Source organism: Nicotiana tomentosiformis, chromosome 5, assembly GCF_000390325.3.
Source record: "Nicotiana tomentosiformis chromosome 5, ASM39032v3, whole genome shotgun sequence".
Lineage (NCBI taxonomy): Eukaryota > Viridiplantae > Streptophyta > Magnoliopsida > Solanales > Solanaceae > Nicotiana > Nicotiana tomentosiformis.
The window spans coordinates 10,713,498-10,734,845 of NC_090816.1; the positions used below are offsets into that span (position 1 = coordinate 10,713,498).

The window sequence follows — 21,348 nt, forward strand, 5'->3', positions numbered from 1 at the left end:
AACTTCAAGAATGACCTAAGGAACAATAGTCGCCGCCTCGCCATGACTGTTCCTCATTTTTGGCATTTTAGGGCTATAAAGCTAGAATTCCACCTGATTCCTAGATTTTTGTTTGCTAGCCCACGCCTTCGGCATGGGCTCGGGCCACCGGACAAGGACCTCTTAAAATCTTGGCGGCCCACAAAAATGACCTAAGGAACAATAGTCACTGTCTCGCTATGATCGTTACTCATTTTTTGGCATTTTAGTGCCATAGCTGCAATTCCGCCAGATTCCTAGATTTTCGTGTGTTATAGCCGGGGCCTTCAGCATGGGCCTGGGCCACCGAATCAAGATCACCTAAAATTTTGCCGAACAATAAAAAACAACGTAAGGAATAATAGTCATTGCCTCGCCATGACCGTTACTCAATATTTTGGCATTTTAGTGCCATAAAACTGGAATTCTGCCTGGTTCCTAGATTTTCATATGTTATAGCCCACGCCTTGTGCATGGGCCCGGGCCACCAGACCTGGATCATCTAAAATTTTGCCGTACCATCAAAAACAACCTAAGGAACAATATTCACCGCCTCGCCATGACCGTTACTCATGTTTTGGCATTCTAGGGTCATAAAATCGGAATTCCGCTTGATTCCCAGATTTACGTGAGCTATAGCCCACGCCATCTGCATAGGCCTCGGCCACCGAACACAGATCGCTTAAAATATTTTTAGACCATAAAAAAGACCTAAGGAACAATAGTCACCATCTCGCCATGAGCGTTCCTCAATTTTTGTCGTTTTAGGGCAATTAAACTAGAATTCCACCCGATTCCCAGATTTTCGTGTGCTCCCATGCCTTCTGCATAGGCCCGGGCCACCTGACCTAGACTGCTTCCTATTTTTCCAGACTATAAAATACGACCTAAGGAACAATAGTTACTGCTTAGCCATGACCGTTACTCCTTTTTTGGCATTTTAGGTCCTTAAAACTAGGTTTTCGCTCGATTCTTAGACTTTCGTGTGTTATAGCCCACGCCTTCTGCATGGGCCCGGGCCACCGGACACGGACCGCCTAATATTTTCTCGGACATTAAAAAATGACCTAAGGAGCAATACTCACCGTCTCTCCATAATCGTTACTCGTCTTTTGGCGTTTTAGGGCCAAAATATTGGAATTCCGCCCGGTTTCTAGATTTTCGTGTGCTATAGCCCACGCCTTCTGCATGGGCCCGGGCCACCGGACTCGAATCGCCTAAAATTTTTTCTTACCATCAAAAATAACTTAAGGAAAAATGGTAACCTCCTCCCCATGACCGTTACTCATTTCTTTTGGCGTTTTAGCACCATAAAACTATAATTCCGCCCGATTCCAAGATTTTCGTGTGCTATAGCCCACGCCTTCTACATGGCCCCGGCCACAGGATCCGGATTGCCTAAAATTTTTCCGTACCAACAAAAAAGATCTAAGAAACAATAGTCACCACCTAGCCATGACCGTTATTCGGTTTTTGGCGTTTTAGGGCTGTAAAACTATAATTTTGTCGATTCTGAGATTTTCGTGTGTTGTATAGCCCATGCCTTCAGCGTGGGACCCGGACCTCCTAAAATATTTTCGGACCATCAAACGACCTAAGGAACAATAGTCACCGCCTCGCCATGACCTTTAATCCTTTTTCGGTGTGTTAGACCAATAAAACAGAAATTTCGCCCGATTCCAAGATTTTCATGTGCTATAGCCCACACTTTTTGCATGGGCCCAGGCTACAGGACCCGGATCGCTTAAAATTTTGCCTAGACCATAAAAACAACCTAAATAAGAATAGTAACTGCCTCGTCATGATCATTAATTCTTTTTTAGCATTTTAGAGCCATAAAACTAGAATTTTGCCCGTTTTCTAGATTTTCGTATCTTAGAGTCCACGCCTTCTACATGGGCTCGGGCTACCGAACTCGGATCACTTAAAATTTTGCCAGACCATCAAAAATGACATAAGGAAAAATACTCACAGCCTCGCCATTACTGTTACTAATATTTGGCGGTTTAAGGCCATAAAACTGGAATTCCGCTCGATTCTCAGATTTTCGTATGCGCCCACGTCTTTTGCATGGGCCCAGGACACCGGACTCGGACCTCCTAAAATTTTTCCGAACCACAAAAAAAGACCTAAGGAACAATAGTCACTGCCTCTCCATGACCTTTACTCATGTTTTGGCATTTTAGTGCCATAAAAATACAATTCTGCCCGATTCCTAGATTTTTGCCCGAACCTAAATGGTCTCAAATTTTGTCGGACTATAAAATATGGCCTAAGGAACAATATTCACTGCCTCTCCATGACTGCTACTCCGTTTTTGGCGACTTAGGGCCATAAAACTAGTATTTCACCTGATTCCTAGATTTTCGTGATCTATAGCCCACGCTTTCTGCATGGGCCCGGGCCACCGGACCTGGACCGCCTAAAGTTTTGTCATGACCTTTAGAAATTACCAAGAAACAATAATTACCGGCTCGCCATGACCATTACTCATTTTTTGCTTTTTAGGGCCTTCTGCATGAGAAAGGGCCATCGGACTCGGATCACCTAAAATTTCTCCAGAACATCAAAAAAGACTTAAGGAACAATAGTCACAGCCTCGCCATGACCGTAACTCGTTGTTTGGCATTTTAGGCCTAGAAAACTAGAATTCCGCCTGATTCCTAGATTTTTTTGTGCTATAGCATACGCCTTCTGCATGGGCTAGGGCAACCGGAAATGGACTGCCTAAAATATTTTCGGACAATCAAATACGACCCAAGGAACAATAGTCACCGCCTTTATATGACCATTCCTCATTTCTTGATGTTTTAGGATTATATAACTGGAGTTCCGCCCGATTTCTAGATTTTCATATGCTATAGCCCACGCCATTTGCATGGGCCTAGGCCACCGGACCTGGATTGCCTAAAGTTTTGTCAGACCATAAACAACGACCTAAGGAACAATAGTCACCTCCTCGCCATGGCGGTTACTTGCTTTTTGGTGTTTTAAGGTCATAAAACTGGAATTCCGCCTGATTCCTAGATTCTCGTATGCTATACCCCACGCCTTCTGCATGGGCCCGGGCCATCGGACCCGGATCGCCTAAAACTTTTTCGGACCATAAAAAATGACCTAAGGAATAATAGTCACCGCATCGCCATGATTGTTCCTCATTTTTTGGCATTTTAGTGCCTCGAAACTAGAATTCTGCCAGATTCCCAAACTTTCACGTGCTATAGCATACGCCTTCTGCATTGTCCAGGGCTATTGGACCCGGATCACCTACAGTTTTGCCGAACCATAAAAAACGACCTGAGTAAAAATAGTCACTGCCTCGCCATGACCGTTACTCATTTTTTGGCATTTTAGGGCCATAAAACTTGAATTTCGCCTGGTTCCTAGAGTTTCATGTGCTATAGCCCACGCCTTCTGCATGGGCCCGAGCCACCAGACACGGACCGACTAAACTTTTGTTGGACGAGAAAAAATGACCTAAGGAACAATAGTCACCGCCTCGCCATGACTGTTACTCACTTTTTGGTGTTTTATGGCCATAAAACTTATATTCTGTCTGATTCTTCTGCATGGGCCCGGGCCACCGGACCTGGATGGCCTAAAATTTTGGTGGACTATAAAAAATGAACTAAGGAACAATAGTCACCGCCTCTCTATGACAGTTATTCTTTTTTGGCCTTCAAACTAGAATTTCGCCCAATTCCCAGACTTTCGTGTGCATAGCCCATGCCTTCTGCCTGGGCCAGGGCAACCGGACCCGGATCGCTTAAATTTTTGCCGAACCATAAAAAGACAACTTGAGAAAAAATAGTCACCGCCTTGTCATAACCGTTACTCGTTTTTTGGTGTTTTAGGGCCATGAAACTAGAGTTTCGCCAGATTTCCAGATTTTCGTGTGTTATAGCCCACACCTTCTGCATGGGCCCAGGCCACCGAACCCGAACCGCCTAAAATTTTGTCGTACCATTAAAACAACCAAATGACTAATAATCACCATCTCACCATGATCGTTCCTAATATTTTGGCATTTTAGGGCCATAAAACTTAAATTCCTCCCGATTTTCAGATTTTCGTGTGCTATTTACCAACGCATTCTGTATGGGCTCGGGCCACCAAACCATGACAGCCTAAAGTTTTTTTGGACTATCAAATATTATATAAGGAACAATAGTCGCCAACTCACCATAACCGTTACTCGTATTTTGGCATTTTAGGACCACAAAACTGGAATTCCGCCCGATTCCCAGATTTTCATGTGCGATAGCCCATGCCTTCTGTATGGGCCTGGGCTACCAGACCCACATCGCCTAAAAATATTCCTAACCATAAAAAATGACTTAAGGAACAATAGTCACCGCCTCGCCATGACCGTTACTCGTTTTAAGTCAATAAAAATAGAATTTTGCCCGATTCCCAGATTTTCGTGTGCTATAGCCCATGCCTGCTTTGTGGGCACCGTCTTCCGGACCCAGATCCCCTAAAATTATGTTGGACTATCCAAAACGGCCTAAGGAACTGTAGTCACCACCTCTCCAAGATCGTTACTCATTTGTTGGTGTTTTAGGTCTATTAAACTAGAATTTCGCCCAATTTCCAAATTTACGTGTGCTATAACCCACGCCTTCCGCATGGGCCCGGGCCAGCGAACCCAGACCGCATAAATTTTGCCGGACCATCAAATCAACGTAAGGAACAATAGTCACCACCTCGCCATGATCGTTACTCATTTTTTTGCGTTTTAGGTCCATAAAACTGAAATTATCCCGATTCCCAGATTTTCGTATGCTATAGCCCACGCCTTCTGCATGGGCCTGGGCCACTAGACCGGGATCACCTAAAACTTTGTCGGACCATCAAAAACAGCCTAAGGTCTAATAGTCACTGCATGTCCATGATCGTTACTCATTTTTTGGCGTTTTAGGACCATAAAACTAGAATTGCGCCTGATTCCTAGATTTTCATATGCTATAACCCACGCCTTCTGCATGGGCTCGGGCCACCGGACCCGGATTACCTAAAATCTTAAATGACTATCAAAAACAACCTAAAGAACAACAGTCACTGCCTCGCCATGACCGTTCTTTGTTATTTTGGCGTTTTAGGGCCATAAAACTAGAATTCCATCAGATTCCCAGATTTAACGTGTGCTACATAGCCCACGCCTTCTACATGGACCCAGGCCACCGGACACGGACCGCCTATACTTTTCTCTTACTATAAAATATGACCTAAGGAACAATAGTCTCATTTTTTTCCTTGATTGTTCCTCATTTTTTGGTGTTTTAGGGCCATAAATATGGAATTCCGCCCGATTCTCAAATTTTCGAGTGCTATTGCCCACGCCATTTGTATCTATCAGGGAGACGGACCCCAATCGCCTAATTTTTTCCAGCTCATCAAGAACGACCTAAGGAACAATAGTCATCGCTTCGTTATGACTGTTCCTCATCTTTTGGCGTTTTAGGGCCATAAAACTGGAATTTCGCCCGATTCTCGTATTTTCGTGTGCTATAGCCCATGCCATCTGCATGCATCCGGACGAGCGGATTCGAATTATCTAAAATTTTGTCGGCCCATCAAAAATAACCTAAAGAATAATAGTTATCGTTTTGCCATGAGCGTTCCTCGTCTTTGGTGGTTTTAGAGCCATAAAATAGTAATTTAGGATGAGATTCCTAGATTTTTGTGTGCTATAGTCTACACCATCTGCTTGAATTCGGGCGACCCTGAATCTCCTAAAATTTTGCAGGCCTATAAAAATGATATAGTGAACAATAGTCATCACTTTCTCGTGATCGTTCCTCGTTGTTTGGCGTTTTAAGGTCATAAAACAGGAATTCGGGACGATTCTCAGATTTTCGTGCACTATAGTCAGTGCCATCTACATGAATTCAAGAGACCGACCTCAAATCTCCTAAAATTTTGTGGGCCCATAAAAAATGACCTAATGAACAATGGTCATGGCTTGCCATATCCGTTCCTCGTTTGTTGGTATATTAGGGTCATCAAAAGGGAATTCAGGATGATATTTGAATTTTCGTGTACTGTATATTCACGCCATCTGCATGAATTCGAGCGACAGGCCCCTAATCTCCTAAAATTTTGAGGCCCATAAAAAATGCTCCCTAATCAACAATAGTCATCACTTCTCCATAAGCGTTCCTCATTTTTTGGCGCTTTAGGGCCAAAAAAATAGAAATTCAGAACAATTCTCAGATTTTCGCCTGCTATAGTAAGCACCAACTGCATGAATTCGGGCGACCGGCCCCAAATTTTCTAAAACTTTTCGGACCCATAAAAAATGACCTAATGAACAATAGTCATTACTTCACCATGATTGTTCCTCATTTTTTGGCATTTTAGGGCCATAAAATAGGAATTTCGGACGACTCTAGATTTTCGTGTGCTATAGTTCGCGCCTTCTATATTAATAGAGGCGACCGGCCCTGAATCTCCTAAAATTTCACATGCCTATAAGTACGACCTAATGAGAAGTATTCATTGTTTCGCCATGACCGTTCCTTGATTTTTGGCTCTTTAGTGCCATAAAACAGGAATTCAGAACGATTCCCAAATTTTTATTTTTTATAGTCCACGCCATCTGCATGAATTCGGGCAACTAGGAATGAATCTCCTAAAATTATGCGGGCCAATAAAAAATGACATAATGAACAACAGTCATCGCTTCGCCATGACCGTTACTCTTTTTTGGCGTTTTAGAGCCATAAAATAGGAATTCAAGATGATTCCCAGATTTTCGTGTGCAATAGTCCACGCCATCAGAATGAATTCAAACTACGGGACTTGAATCTCCTAAAATTTTATGGGCCCATTAGAAACGATCTAATGAACAATAGTCATCACTTTGCTATGCTGGTTACTCGTGTTTTTGCATTTTAGGGCTAGAAATTTGGAATTCAAGACGATTCCCAGATTTTCATGTGCGGTAGTCCACGTCATATGAATGAATTCAGGCGATCGGTTCTGAGTCTCCTAAAATTTTGTTGGCCCCTAAAATATGACCTAATAAAAAATAGGTATTGCTTCACTATGATTGTTTCTCATTTTTTGGTATTTTAGAGGCAGAAAATAGGTATTCACGACGATTCCCAGATTTTCGAGTGCTATCTATGCTATCTGTATGATATCAGTCGACCGGCCTCAAGTATCCTAAAATTTTTTGGGCCCATCAATAACAAACTATTGTAATATAGTTGTCGCTTCACCATGATCATTTCTAGATTTTCGTGTACTACAATCCATGCTATCTGTATGAATTCGAGCGATTAACCCCGGATCTCTAAAAATTTTGGGGGCCCATAAAAAAACTCAAAATGAACAATAGCCATCGCTTCACCATGGTCGTTCCTCATTTTTTCCGTTTTAGGGCCATAAAATAAGAATTAGGGACGATTCTCATATTTTTGTGTGTTATAGTCTGCGTTATTGGCATGAATTCGGTCAACCGTACCTGAATCACATAAGATTTATCGAGGCCCACAAAAAGGGCCTAATGGACAATAGTCATCACTTCGCCATAATCATTCCCCATTTTTATCGTTTTAGGACCATAAAATAGGAATTCAGGACGATTTCAGATTTTAGAGTGCTATAGTTTGTGCCATCTACATTACTTCGGGCAACCGGCCCCGAATCTCCTAAAATTTTATGGGCCCATAAGAAATGACCTAATGAACAATAGCCATAGTTTCACAATGACCGTTCCTCATTTTTTGGTATTTTAGGACCATAAAACAAAAATTTGGGATGATTCTTAGATTTTTGTGTGCTATTGTCCACGCCATCTGCATGAATTCAGGCGACATGCCTCGAATCTCCTAAAATTATTTGGGCATATAAAATCACCTAATGAACAACGTTCATCAATTCGCCTTGATCGTTACTCCCTTTTGGCATTTTAAGGCCATACAATAGGAATTTAGGATGATTCTCAGATTTTTGTGCCATTTGCATGAATTCGAGCGATATGCCCGAAATCAGCATGCCTGAGATTGCCAGAAGAACTTTCACGCTATCTGCAAGAATTCGAGCAACCGACTCCGAATTTCCTAAAATTTTGCGGGCCTTTCAAAAATGATCTAATGAATAATAATCATCGCTTCGCTATATCCGTTGCTCTTTATTTGGCATTTTAGGGCCATAAAACGTGAATTCAGGACGATTCCCAGATTTTTGTGTGCTATAGTCACGTCATCTACATGAATTCAGGCGCTCGTCCCCGAATCTCCTAAAATTTTACGTGCCTTTAAAAATGACCTAATGAACAATAATCATCGCTTTGCCATGACCGTTCCTCGTTTCTTGGTATTTTAGGACCATAAAAAGGGAATTTAGGACGATTCCCAGATTTTTGTGTGCTACAGTCCATGTCATATGCATGAATTCGAGCGACCGGCCCGAATCTCCTAAAATTTTGCGGGTACATAAAAAACGGACTAAAGAAAAAGATTCATCGTTTTGCCGTAATCGTTCCTCATTATTTGACATTTTATGGCCATAATACAGGAATTTAGGACGGTTTTCAGATTTTCGTGTGCTACAGTCCACGCCATCTGCATGAATTTGGGAGACCGGCCCCAAATCTCCTAAAATTTTGCGGGCCCATCTAAAACGACCTAATGAAAAGTGTCATCACTTCGCTCTGATCATTCTTTATTTTTTGGCATTTTAGGACCATAAAATAGGAATTCAAGACGATTCCCAGATTTTCGTGTGTTATAGTCCACGTCATCTGCATGAATTTAGACGACCAGTCCTGAATCTCCTAAAATTTTGCGGGGCCATCAAAAACGATATAATGAACAATAGTCATCGCTTCTCCATGATCGTTCCTCATTTTTTACATTTTAGAGCCATAAACACATGAATTGAAGACGATTCCCATTTTTTCGTGTGCTATACTCTACGCCATTTGCATGGATTCGGGCGATCGACCCTAATCTCCAAAAATATTGCGGGCGCATAAAAAACGATCTAATGAACAATAGTTTTCGCTTCACATGGCTGTTATTCGTCTTGTAGCATTTTTGGACAATAAAACTGTAATTCACGATAATTCCTAGATTTTCGTGTGCTATAGTCCATGCCATCTGCATGAATTCGGGCGACCGGCCTCGAATCTCATTAAATTCCGTGGGCCCATAAAAACGACCTAATGAACAATAGTCATTGTTTCGCCATGACCGTTCCTCGTGTTTTAGCGTTTTAGAGCCATAAAACAGGAATTTAGGACGATTCCCAGATTTTTGTGTGCTATAGTCCATGCCATCTGCATGAATTCGGGCGCCCGGCCCCAAATCTCATTAAATTTTGCGGGCCCATAAAAATGACCTAATGAACAATAGTCATCGTTTCGCCATGACCGTTCCTCATTTTTTGGCGTTTTAGAGCCTTAAAACAGGAATTCGGGACGATTCCTAAACTTTCATATGCTACAGTCCACGTCATCTGCATGAATTCGGTCGACTGACCCCGAATCTCCTAAAATTTGCGGACCTATAATAATTATCGCTTCGTTATGATCGTTCCTTATTTTTTGATATTTTAGGACCATAAAACAGACATTTAGGACGAATCCCAAGATACATACAGTAGCTAAAAAAGGTCTCTTTTCCAATTGCTTTTGTATATTTCCTTGTAGGAGAAGGAAATCAAAAGTAAACCCGAAAAGAAACAAAGTAATAAGATAAATCAAAGTAACGGATCCTTTTCCAACCAAGGAAGGGACAATCCACTCAAAAGTTTTGTTCAGATTTGGCGAAAAGAGCAGCTCAAATGGCACAAATATTTCGGCGTAGTTCCGCATTTATATTGTTTTAAAATAGGTTAATATATAATCATCTTAATTTAATTGATGCGGCTTAAATAGAATGACATGAACAAGTAATTATTCATATAACTTATCTCCACTTACTTAGATAATTGTTTATTATCTTTATTATATTCGATTGGCGAAGCCCGACATGTTAGGATGGAATAAATATAGTTCTCAAATATAAAACTAAGATTAGAAAGCTAAAAGAAACCCCAAACACCCACCAAAGTTCAAATTAATTTTAGTTCAAAATTTCATCAAAATTTTCTTGAGTAGGATATTCATTAAACTCATCCGAATTAAAATTGTCCGCTATTGTCCAATTTAAGTCGGTTCTTAACCTTGTCCAATATTTTCAGAATTCATGATGCTGTCTGGAGAATAAGCTTCATAAACATCCTCTTGACCGTTATTATCAAAAGTACTACACCATCCATTTCAGTTTATGTAATCATATTCTCTTGGAAATAATTTAACTTAAAGTTCTCCTTTTACTCTTAAATCTTAATAAAGAGTTTTTATTGCTACACAACTATTATTGCATGTTTATGGACTACTAATTTCAAAGATCTTACAGGAATATACACAAATGTTATAATTCATGTTTCAGACTATAAGTTTTAAAAGTTTTTTTTCTTCCTTATATTTCGTACTCATACAAATGAATTCACTCAAATTGAAACGAATAGTATAAGGGACTCCTTTTGGCATTCAGAATAAACTAGTTCGTTTGAGGTAGATAAACCTCCCGTTGCAACATAAATTATGAGAGTAAGATCCTTTTTTTTAATTCCCCTCCCCTTTGACTCCTCTTTAATCCACCTTTGTTGGAGCTACAATTCCTTTGCTGACTCGAGCCCACGACCTTGGGGTTGTAGGTGGAGGATGCGGACCATCTAAGCAACCCTCAGAGTGGGATCTTCAATATATCCTAACATAAACAGGATAAAAGAAATTGCAAAGGCCTTTAATAATTACATTAATAGTTAATAGAGAGAGTAGCAAGGGTCATGAAAGTTAGAGATTGCGTGGGACTAGTCAAGATTTAAAGATATCTTGACTTAGGTGTTCCACCCACATGTATAGCACCAAAAGTTCCCTATAATGATATAGCTAGCGGAAATGAGGAAAAAAAAAAAAGTACTCCCTCCGTTTCACTTCAGCACCATTTTCTTATTAGTTCGTTCTAAAAGAATATTATATTTTTATATTTTTTTTAAGGAAAAATTTTTATAGTCACACAAATATTACGATACGTATATAATCACAAATTTCAAAAGTGTTATAGTCACACAAATGTTTCGGCATGACTAAGACACAAACTTTAGGAGAAGGGTCAGACCATAAAGGTTTATTGTACACAGCTTTACCCCGCATTTTTGCAAGAGGCTGTTTCCATGGCTTGAACTCGTGACCTCTTATCACATGACAACAATTTTACCAGTTATGCCAAGAGTCCCCTTCAAACTTCAAAGATATACATTTCTTTTTTAAATTTTGTGCTAGATCAAACTATGTGAGCAAAGTGGAACGTGGGAGTAACTTCATAATGCAACAATATGAAAAAAGAGGACGAAATTGAAAATATTAACAAAATTACTCTCACGTTGGATATATTTTTATGCGAGTTAGCAAGGATTCTGAAATAAGTGGAATGCAGACTCAGCAGGAGTAGCAGCATCCTGGAAAAGGCAAGCAGGAAGATATGAAAATCAGTCAACTTGGCCAAATTGCAGATATTTGTTTTGTCCGAAAAGAATGAAAAAGAACAGAAGAACACGAAAAGTACTAATAACCTCCCAATCAAATGTTCAAATAGTGCTAAGTGACACAGCCTGAATTGGCTAACTTCTGCCACAGGTTCTAGAGCCATGGTTCTTGTCTGATATCTTGTACGTAGTGCTCTACTTATTTTGAAAAAGAATATAACTTAGATACACTTATACACAGTATAAAGTATGTTAACACTATAATACAGTAACGAAACTGAAATTTCTCCAAGGGTATTTAAAATTAAAAGAAGTGAAAAAAATATCTCGGACAAAGGATGTTTAATTATGTATTATATAACTCTAAAAACTAATATTTTACCTATGTATACAGTATAATTTTTTGATGAAGGATGATCAATTGACCACCCTTGAGAATGTAGCTTCGGCCCTGCTATCAGTGGCAAAGGTACATAGCCCTGAGGGTGGTCAACTCATGACCACCCTTCGTTGAAAATTTACACTGTATATATAGGTAAAATATTAGATTTTAATGTTATGTAACATATACTGGTCACCCTTTATCGGAGATTTTTTTTACTTAATTTAAATTTAAACACCCTAGATGAAATTTCTGGCTTCGTCACTGTCTGCTATAATAACGTGATTTTAGGGTACCAAATTAGGATTATCATGAACAATTACTCTACCGTAAATCATCTTAACTTGATAGTATTGTTAGTTTATAAAAGTTAAGGTCATTTAAAAAGAAAAAAATGCTTAATGCATACATGCACATACAAGGCAAGGGGTTCCTCTTTTTTCTCCATTTAGTAAAAGAAAAATCCCTGCACAAAGTAAAAGTGGAACTACTATATACTTATTGGCTCTAGCCAATACACAATGGGAACCTTAGGTCCCAATAATTATCTGTTAGTTCACTATGTAATTCTATGGAGATCTAGGTAGGCGGAAGGGGTTCAGTAAATATAGTAAATGTACGTATATTAGATGTTAAATTCCTTTAACTTCTTCGCATGTTTACTTTTTTTATTTATTAAATTCATTTGATGAAAATCCTGCTTCCATCACTGTATGGAATAACTTCCGAAAATAAAAGATAATACTGTTCATGCAGGAGAGACATGTAATTGTGATCAGATGAAAGAAGAGATACATTATTCAGGCAAAATGATTGAATATTTACATGTGTAAAGTCTGAAATCACAACAAAGAAACTAGGCATATACCACACTAAAACTTGCTTTACGTTACTTCAAGATTCCAAACAAAATCCAATATTGACATTTTCTTTTCAACCTCACTTGATCAACAATGGAGCTGCAAAATACAACTACCAATGTTAGTTCAACATCCTCCAACAGACAATCATTCGACGGTTCTGACCAAACCACAATCAATCAGTCTATTGTTCTGGTTCTATAGAACCAAGCTGCCATAAAATGAACCAAAAGCCGCGAGGGCTTCATCATTTGAATCGTTCCATCAGGCGATTACTACATCTCCTGTGCTCGTTAATTTCTGCAATGGGGACATACTATACTTCTCTTCACACATTGATTTTTTGTTGTTGTTGTTGTTGTTGTTGTTATTGTTGAGCAACTCGTCGTCTGTGAGATGGACGGTGGTGATGTCGTGGATGCTAGCTCGCTTCTTGTCTTTCCCTCCTGAAAGTTGCCTTAGGTAGTATTTCTGAGCATGACTAGCCACTTGTGTTGGAGTTTTAGAGATCACAAAATTCCTAGAAATGTTTCTCCAGTCACCTTTGCCATACTTCTCGAGCCCCATAAGAAATCGCCTATAATGCAATTAGAACATTACTATTGTCTATTAACATTAAAAAAAACAATCAAATTTAGAGCAAACGAGAGGGGAAATTGAACGTTGCATGCTAATCACTACGAATTAGGTTCATGGAACAAATATTAACTTACATTTCGTGTTTTTTTGATCGATTTCATTGCATCAAGTCGAATGATCATAAAGAAGGCCCAAAGCTATGTTGCTAGAAACTTAAAAAAGTGCTCCCGCACCCATGTCTAGTGACGGAGCCAAAGATTTCATTAGGGGGATTTAATATTTATAAAAATAGGATATATCAAGCTTCTAATTTAAGTTAGGGGATCTAACCCTTGTATTTATCATGCATTTTATTAGTTTTAACTTGTAATATACATGTGTAATAGGTAAATCCTTTGAGCAAAGGATATCGGATGAACCCCTTGTTTCTACGTGGCTCTGTCACTGCCCACGTCGGATCCTCCAAAAATGCATTATTTTTGGATGATCTAACACGCACACCCGACATCATTTTGGAAGGAACCAAACAACATAACTCCAAACGGGGGCATATGCACCTTATACCATGCGGTATCACGGGACACCGCTTGGTCGAAATTTTTTACTAGATATTTATAAGAAATATTAAAATATTGGGGATACGTATATAAAATAACACCGCTTCTCGTTATAACGATTTATCATTTGCCCATTTATTCAAATTGTGATGCTGCTTATATAAAATCCTGTGTACGCCAAACACACTAAGAAGATAATTGTAAAGGGAATGCACCTGTGCTCTTCCTCTGTCCATGGTACACCTTTCTTTCTTTCTTGATCACAAGACTTGCCTCTCTTTCTAAACGTATGAATCTCGCGATGATCGACGAATTCTAACGTAAAAGCAGAATCGAAATTCCTCGGAGTTGGGACCAATCCAGCTTCTATATCACTAACATCTGCAACTAATTCTTTGTACTGCATCATCACATCAAGTGCTGATTTCCCAGGGATCATAGCTGCTACCATAGACCATCTATTCGGAGTTTTTTCGTCGTATATTGCAAGTGCACTTTCAAACTTCTTGTTCTCTTCCTTAGTCCATTCTGTACTTTTGCTATGTTGCAGTATCCAATTTGAATTTGGGATAAAAGCAGTAGGAAATAAAGTTTCCATATCACAACTTAGAGTCACAAGCCAATGCAAGAATCCTCAATTTTCTTGGACTTAAAAGAGTACGTATAATATCCTGTCAATTTATGATACACAAAAGATATTAAATTCAGAATCATTACTTGGAACAAGTATACCTCTTTCCTCAATTAGATAATATGAAGAAACAACCAACTTTTTAGAATCTTGAAAAATTAGCAAAAAAACAACTAACTTTACAACTTAATCATAAACCCCTTTTCAAATTAAGCACAATTAGCACAAATCAGACAAGGATTCCAAATATTGGCCAAACTAGTAAGAAAATATTTAAGAAATGAAGAGTAAAAGCTAGTAGCAGGGGAAACAAACTGAACAATAGGAAATAATGCAATGAAATGAAGACCATATACACAACAGTATGATCCTAACATACCAAACTTAAAATTACCTCACACAAAACAAAAAAAAGTTCTATCCGTTTAATTTCCTTTATTTCTAGTACAAAAGCAAGAAAAAATAGAAAATAACTGACATATGAGTTGGAGAAAGAAGTTAATGAGTAATAAACCAAGTAGGAGTGGCAGTTGAAATTGTATATAGGTCTAAGGAAGAGGAGGAGAGTGGAGCAAAATATGATTATATAATAAGGAGACATCGATTAGGGGATACTGTGTTGTCGATTACTGATTGGATAAATTTTTTTTATAATACATGTTACATGTTTCTAAACTATTATTCTATTTGTTGGTTTTAAGGTTTAGTGTACTGCTACTAAAGTTGTGGTTTACCAATCAAAATCACTTTTATGTCAGCGAAAAGCACTACAGAAATAAAGCTCTCATTTTCTTCGTATGTTTATATTTGTTGCTTCTATTTTTTTAATATCTTGTTGTTATTATGTGAAAATAGCATGAATTAGTCCGTTTTCGGACTAATACTCGAAAAATAGTCAGCATTTATAAAGTCATTGAAAAATAATCACTATTTTATACGGAGATAAAATTTGGGCAAAAATACCCTAGCTGAAACACGGAAAGTTCTAATATAATATGCCGGATTATGGAGCTCCTAGGTATAAACTCCAGCATATTATATTGGAACTCCAACACATTATGAAATTCTAGCACATGCATTTTGCTGGAATCTCATATGCAAAAAATTCGAACTCTATGATATTATGCTGGAATTATTCCGGATTTTTAAGGGTGTTTTTGTTCAGATTTTATCTTTGCATGAAAAAATGATTAAATTTCGATTACTTTTGAAACTATGACTATTTTTCAATTACCAATTGTAAATCAAACTATTTCTTATTGTTTCCCGTTATTACTATTTGTTGCCATTGCTTTCAAGATAGGGATAAGGTCTGCGTATACATTAGCCTCCGAGACTCGTAAAAAATTACTAAATTTGTTATTATTGTTTGTATTTTTTCCCCTATGTTTCTTCTTTCTGGGGCAGCACTTCTTTTACGGCTTGTAGAAAAAGTTTTATCTCCACTGCTATCGCAGTATGGCCAATCTTAGAAGAGTTGAACGAATTGAAGGATTCGTTTTCAAAAATATCTTTTATTAAAAGTTATTAAGTTTTATGTTCCGATAGTGCATAATATCTTTTATACCATCAAGTTAATTTATCTGCAACAACATGTAAATTATTCATAGCAAACTTGATATGATAACATAAAAAATAAAGTAATTTAATATAACATGTTAAATTAGACTAATAGTATAAAAACTTTGCACAAAGTATATACAAATTAAGCCTATAGTTATTTAAGGGCAAAGTCTTAATCTTGAAAAAAATATTCAATTTTTTACAAGATTCCGTATCAAGGCACGACACCATATATATGTAGACAAGACTTTTAATGTAGACCGAAAATGTTAACCACATAAAAATAATTTAAAGAAAAGGAAATAGAGTACTTTTGCTACATAAAATTAATGGGGTTTTCCTCCTTGAAATAATTCTACATGCTATGAATTTCTTTGATTGTTCAAACTTTATGACGCAATTATTTCATGGGGAAAGCTCGTTTTATGCATCCTCTTATATTACTTCAATAATTTAATTGTTAACAGTAATATTTTAAAAATACTGAATTAATTTTTGAGAAATTTTTATATTTTAAAAATAATATAAAGCTTTTCATAAGGAGAAAAAAAAACACATTATAACCCACATTGTAACATGTATATAATACAATTACAATATGAAATGTAGGGTTTCATAATACTCAAACGCTTTCAAGTATTCACCCGGGCTTAGAAGCATGGGCAGATGCAGCATACGGATTTCAGGTTTATCTGAATTTAATACTTTTGACGTAGAGTGTTTTATATGTAAAAAGTCATTAAAATAGTAATAAATAATAGATATGAGCCTATAACTTAAAAAAATATAATTAGTTCAATGCTAAAACCTTAAAGATTGAACTCAACTTTCGAAAAGGGTAATTTGCAACAAAGGAAAGTTTCTTATTCAATTTTCATAGCCTTTTTCCTCCAATTAACTTGACGGAGAAAAGATACAGAAGTATAAATCAATAGGTGGAAAGAAGTGTGCGAAATGTAATTAATATTTAAAAGAATGAACATGCCAACACAAGCGTCTGTAGCTCAGTGGATAGAGCGTCTTACTTTCCCAAGCAGAAAGTCCTTGGTTCGATCCCCTACCTGGCGCGATAGAGTCACTTATTCTCCCTTTTAACTTGTATTTTGTATTTCTGGATCTTTTAAGTATTAGCTATGGTCATTTTAGTTAACAATGGCTATTATAGGAAAATACTGCTAAATTGTAATTCGTATTTACAAAAAAAGATTCTGCTCCTTTTCTCGTTCTTGTTAGGCTTGGAAACAAGCAGAGTACCCACACAATCTAGGACGACGCGAGACTTTTTGGAGAAAACGATTTGACCCAAAGCGGGAAATATCAAGATTAGTACATTTGTTGCTAGGCCAAAGAGTAGTTCTTGTAAAGAGGTAGAGCTTCTACGTCGAAACAGGAACATTAACTACTATATTTGAGATTTATTAAGCCTCTTAGCAACATGCCTAATCTGGTGCTTCTGCCTCGTCTGCTTTTTAGTTTAGGTGAGTTCAGTGTCTTTGCCTCTCACTGAGAAATGCTGATGTTGCTTGACCAAATAGAAGTTTATATATTTCATAAGGAAAAATTATTAAAAGCCTAACTCCAAGCAATGTTTTGCTGTCCCCGGCCTCATTTTCTGCAGCATAAGTTATGAATAAAAAGATTACATGATACATTTGTCTTTTTCGACTTTTACGTTGAAAATCCATCATTTCAGGAGATTTGAACACGATCTGAGAAACAAAGAGTTGGCAGTTAAAAGATACAGCAAAAAGGAAACTGTTTGATTCCCATTTCTGCCACAAGTTTTGGCCTTGTGATCTTAACCTATCTCCCCTTTGTACTCTAATAGAATTATAACACCCCCACCAACAATTTTATGGCGCGGTTGCACTCAGGCCTCAAGCAGCAGCACCAACTGCCTCAGCAGACTTAAGCCTAGATGATCCGTAGAGTGTTTCTTCAAAGCGGATAATTTCATTCTTTGAACCATAAGCAACTTGAGTCCTATCATCAAGATTAATAACCACTCTGTCAAGAACCGACTGTTTCCCATCGCTACTGTAACCGCCAGCTTTCTCAATCAAGAATCCTAATGGTGCCACTTCAAAGAGCAATCTCAGTTTCGCCTTGGTAGTTGGAGATATCACATTTGTGAAAACACCCTTCTCCTTCACTATTATCTGCAAAAATTCAAGAATGAATATATGAACTTCAAAATGACAATTTTAGGCTATAGGTACACAAGTAAAGTACCTGGTTTACATCAGGAACCATTCCTCCAGTGTATCTCAAGGTGTATTTCTCTTTGACATAGTAATCTATCAGCTGTTGTCAAGAATCAAGAGTCAGAACACAGAATTTCATATAAGTAGCAACTAAGAATAGTGGCGGTTCTAGAGTATAGTATATGGGTTCCCGGGAACCAGTAACTTTTACGTAGACCTTGTATTTATATTAAAACATTCGCTAAATATCTAACTATTAACTCAGTTATTATTGTATATTAGTTTGAGATTACGACGGGAATCCATAAGCTTCAAATTATGGATCCGCCTCTGACTAAGAACGCCAGAATCCAGATACAAGCCAAAAAAAATGAAAAAGGGAACAATAAAAGAAAAGGTATAGGAAAGGCAGATTGTATAAACATGCGTCCCACAGATATCAGCAATTGGAAACAAAAAATGAAAAATGATTTATCAAACCTTAGCATAATCAGGATTGTCAAATGTGGCTCTCAAATTTCCAGGAGAAAACATTTTTCCTTCTCCAATTTCTGTTGTATCCTTGACATGTTGCCATTTTCCTACGAATAAAAGAAACGTTGGTCACTTCACCTGTTGCCTTAAGGTTTTACAATTTCAATGTTCAGATTCATATTGCTGATTTAGTAGACTGTTATTTTCATGTTCAAACCTTCATCAAGGAGGAGGAATTCATGGGTCCCGGGAATATCTTTAAGAGCAAGAACATATGTGGTTCGCGGTCCATATATCCCCATTGCTGCTGCGACTTGATCTCTTCCTGTGATCCCGGTTAGTTTATCCCCAGGCCAAACGCCAAAGATTGTTCCGACTGTGAAGTTTGTATCCACAATGCTGGATCCGTCAAGTGGATCAAAAGCAACACTAAATCCTCCTGTTCTCAATTTTTGACACAAATAGAATCATCAGTATCTTTTATAACCTAATGTTTTTTTATGAAAAATTAAGTAGTTCCAAATTATATATTTTGCCAACCTTCAACAGGGCCACCCATGTCTTGGAGCTCAGGAACTTCCTCAGAACAAGCATATTTGCAAAAGTGTGAATAAGTCAAGGCCTAAACATCAACAATCAAAAGGACAAAAATTTGTCAAACTTAGATAAGAATTAACATTGTAGAGTCTCAACTTGCAATCAAAAAGAAACAAATTCTTTTTGGTAAAGTCCTTTCAGGAAATTAATAGGGGGTTTGCTTATCAAGCAGCATAAGGTACTTTTGTATTCAGGGGTGGAGCTACATGTACTGAAATGAGTTCAACTGAATTCCCTTTATCAAAAATTATACCGTGTAAATAGAGTAAAAACAAATTCTTTTGTATATATGCAAATTGTTGAATCCCTTTGACAAGAGGAAAGCTTCAAATATAGTGGCACACTGGCACATGTAGTTCAAAAATTGTTTTTGGTCGTCTATCAGAAATAGCCTCTCTACTCTCAGGGTAGAGGTAAGGTCACATACACACTACCCTCCCCAGACCCCACTTGTGGAATTATACTGGGTTGTTGTTATTGGTCATATGTTCGAACATGGCGTTCTTGCATTTTTTTTTGAATTCTCTTGTTAAAAATCTTGGCTTCGCTACTATGTGCAATACCACATATGTCGAATAGTTCTTTTTATTTAATGTTGTCCTACCTCAAAGAGAAGCTTATCGGCAAGCATATCGACTGCAAGTTGCTCATCTCCAAAAGAATTGACACAAGCAGTTCCTCCACAAGAAGCTGTTCTGACTTTGAAGGCAATTGTTCTAATTGCTTCTCCCATGCACATCATCAGCCTAATCAACCCCTTATCTGAGGTTGATTTTGTAAGAAATTCTTCCTATAAATAGACCAATTCACTAGTTATTATCATAAATTTTATGAAGTCTTGCACACTAATTAATCATGTTTAATAGAACAATTGCTTAAATAGAATCATCAACAACATGATCAAACTTACCAGACTATCACCAATCTCACATTTAGTCACCAGGGAAGAGTTTTTGGTCCTAGAAACCTTAAGTGATGATTTTGGCGCGAGGCGTAATGATTCCCCAAATAGTGAGCTTGATTTCAGACTCTGCAAGAGATTTGTGCCATAGTTATGGCATATCAGTTTATGTTTAATTTTTTTTTATCAACAAATTTTATGTGAAATACTTTGTATAGAACTTGTTGTGACATTCAAGGTCGTGTTTCTATGGTAAGGATTTACCTCGTATATATACGCTGACAGTATAAAGAATTTTACACCTTTAGTGTATTTAAACTGTTGTAGCATGTAATTTACCTTATTTTTCAGGTCACTAATTCCACTATGAATGATTACCTATATTTATTTTTGAGGTGATGCGATTCTGTAAAAATTCATTTTACTGTTAACTCCTATAGTAACAATTAAAATAGAGGAGTAAATGAAAATTAAGACATACCCTGGAGCTGAATGAAGGGGAAATAGACCTTGGAGCTGCAAGTGAAGTTGAATGTTGAGAAGAAATATTTGGGAGTAGAGCTGTTGTCCTTGCACAGCATGTGACACTAGTCTCCATTATCATTAAATTAAGAATTTTGAGAATGGAGAGCAGAAAAAATCACGCAAAGAAGAAAAAGAAAGAAGATATAGAGGTTGTATAATTTCCCAAAGTTCTTCCTATAGTTGAGTTAGTTTCAGCCTCTAACTTCCTTGGGAGGGGGGGGGGGGGGTGCAGATAAGCAGTTAATGGGATTTTGCCACGTGGATGATATTGTATAGATAGGCTGATCTAAGGGGGGTATGGGTAAGATTAATGACGATCACTCATATTTTTGTGACCCAAATATCTGCGAAACTAATCAAAGAGATATAGTATATAGTGAGTAATGAGCCTCTTCATTTTGTTTCTATTTGGCAACTTGACATTGCCAATTTAAATCTATCTATAAATTCTAAAATCGGATTAGGCAGGATATGGCGCGCCTTCGTATCACTGAGGATATGACCCTATATAGG

At 37.7% G+C, this 21,348-nt stretch overlaps 2 protein-coding genes across 4 annotated transcripts; both read right to left on the reverse strand.

The window, feature by feature from the left end:
• Positions 1–12,686: 12,686 nt before the first annotated feature.
• On the reverse strand, positions 12,687–15,132 carry LOC104114110 (transcription factor DIVARICATA-like). 3 transcript variants are annotated; one of them, XM_009624479.4, is made up of 3 exons: positions 15,050–15,132; positions 14,156–14,611; positions 12,687–13,381 (listed from the first exon to the last, which is right to left on the reverse strand). In XM_009624479.4, the coding sequence occupies exons 2-3, from the start codon at positions 14,536–14,538 to the stop codon at positions 13,069–13,071; spliced, it is 696 nt and encodes a 231-aa protein (XP_009622774.1). In that variant the 5' UTR covers positions 14,539–14,611; positions 15,050–15,132; the 3' UTR covers positions 12,687–13,068. The 3 variants fall into 3 exon arrangements, with proteins under 3 accessions (XP_009622774.1, XP_009622772.1, XP_070058085.1); XM_009624477.4 differs by having other exon boundaries at positions 14,966–15,132; XM_070201984.1 differs by having other exon boundaries at positions 14,156–15,132.
• A 2,579-nt stretch (positions 15,133–17,711) lies between these two features.
• Positions 17,712–21,009, reverse strand: LOC104114109 (sedoheptulose-1,7-bisphosphatase, chloroplastic-like). Its single transcript, XM_009624475.4, has 8 exons — positions 20,792–21,009; positions 20,320–20,439; positions 20,014–20,199; positions 19,353–19,434; positions 19,030–19,251; positions 18,819–18,919; positions 18,367–18,438; positions 17,712–18,293 (listed from the first exon to the last, which is right to left on the reverse strand). The coding sequence occupies exons 1-8, from the start codon at positions 20,912–20,914 to the stop codon at positions 18,012–18,014; spliced, it is 1,188 nt and encodes a 395-aa protein (XP_009622770.1). The 5' UTR covers positions 20,915–21,009; the 3' UTR covers positions 17,712–18,011.
• Between the last annotated feature and the right edge of the window lie 339 nt (positions 21,010–21,348).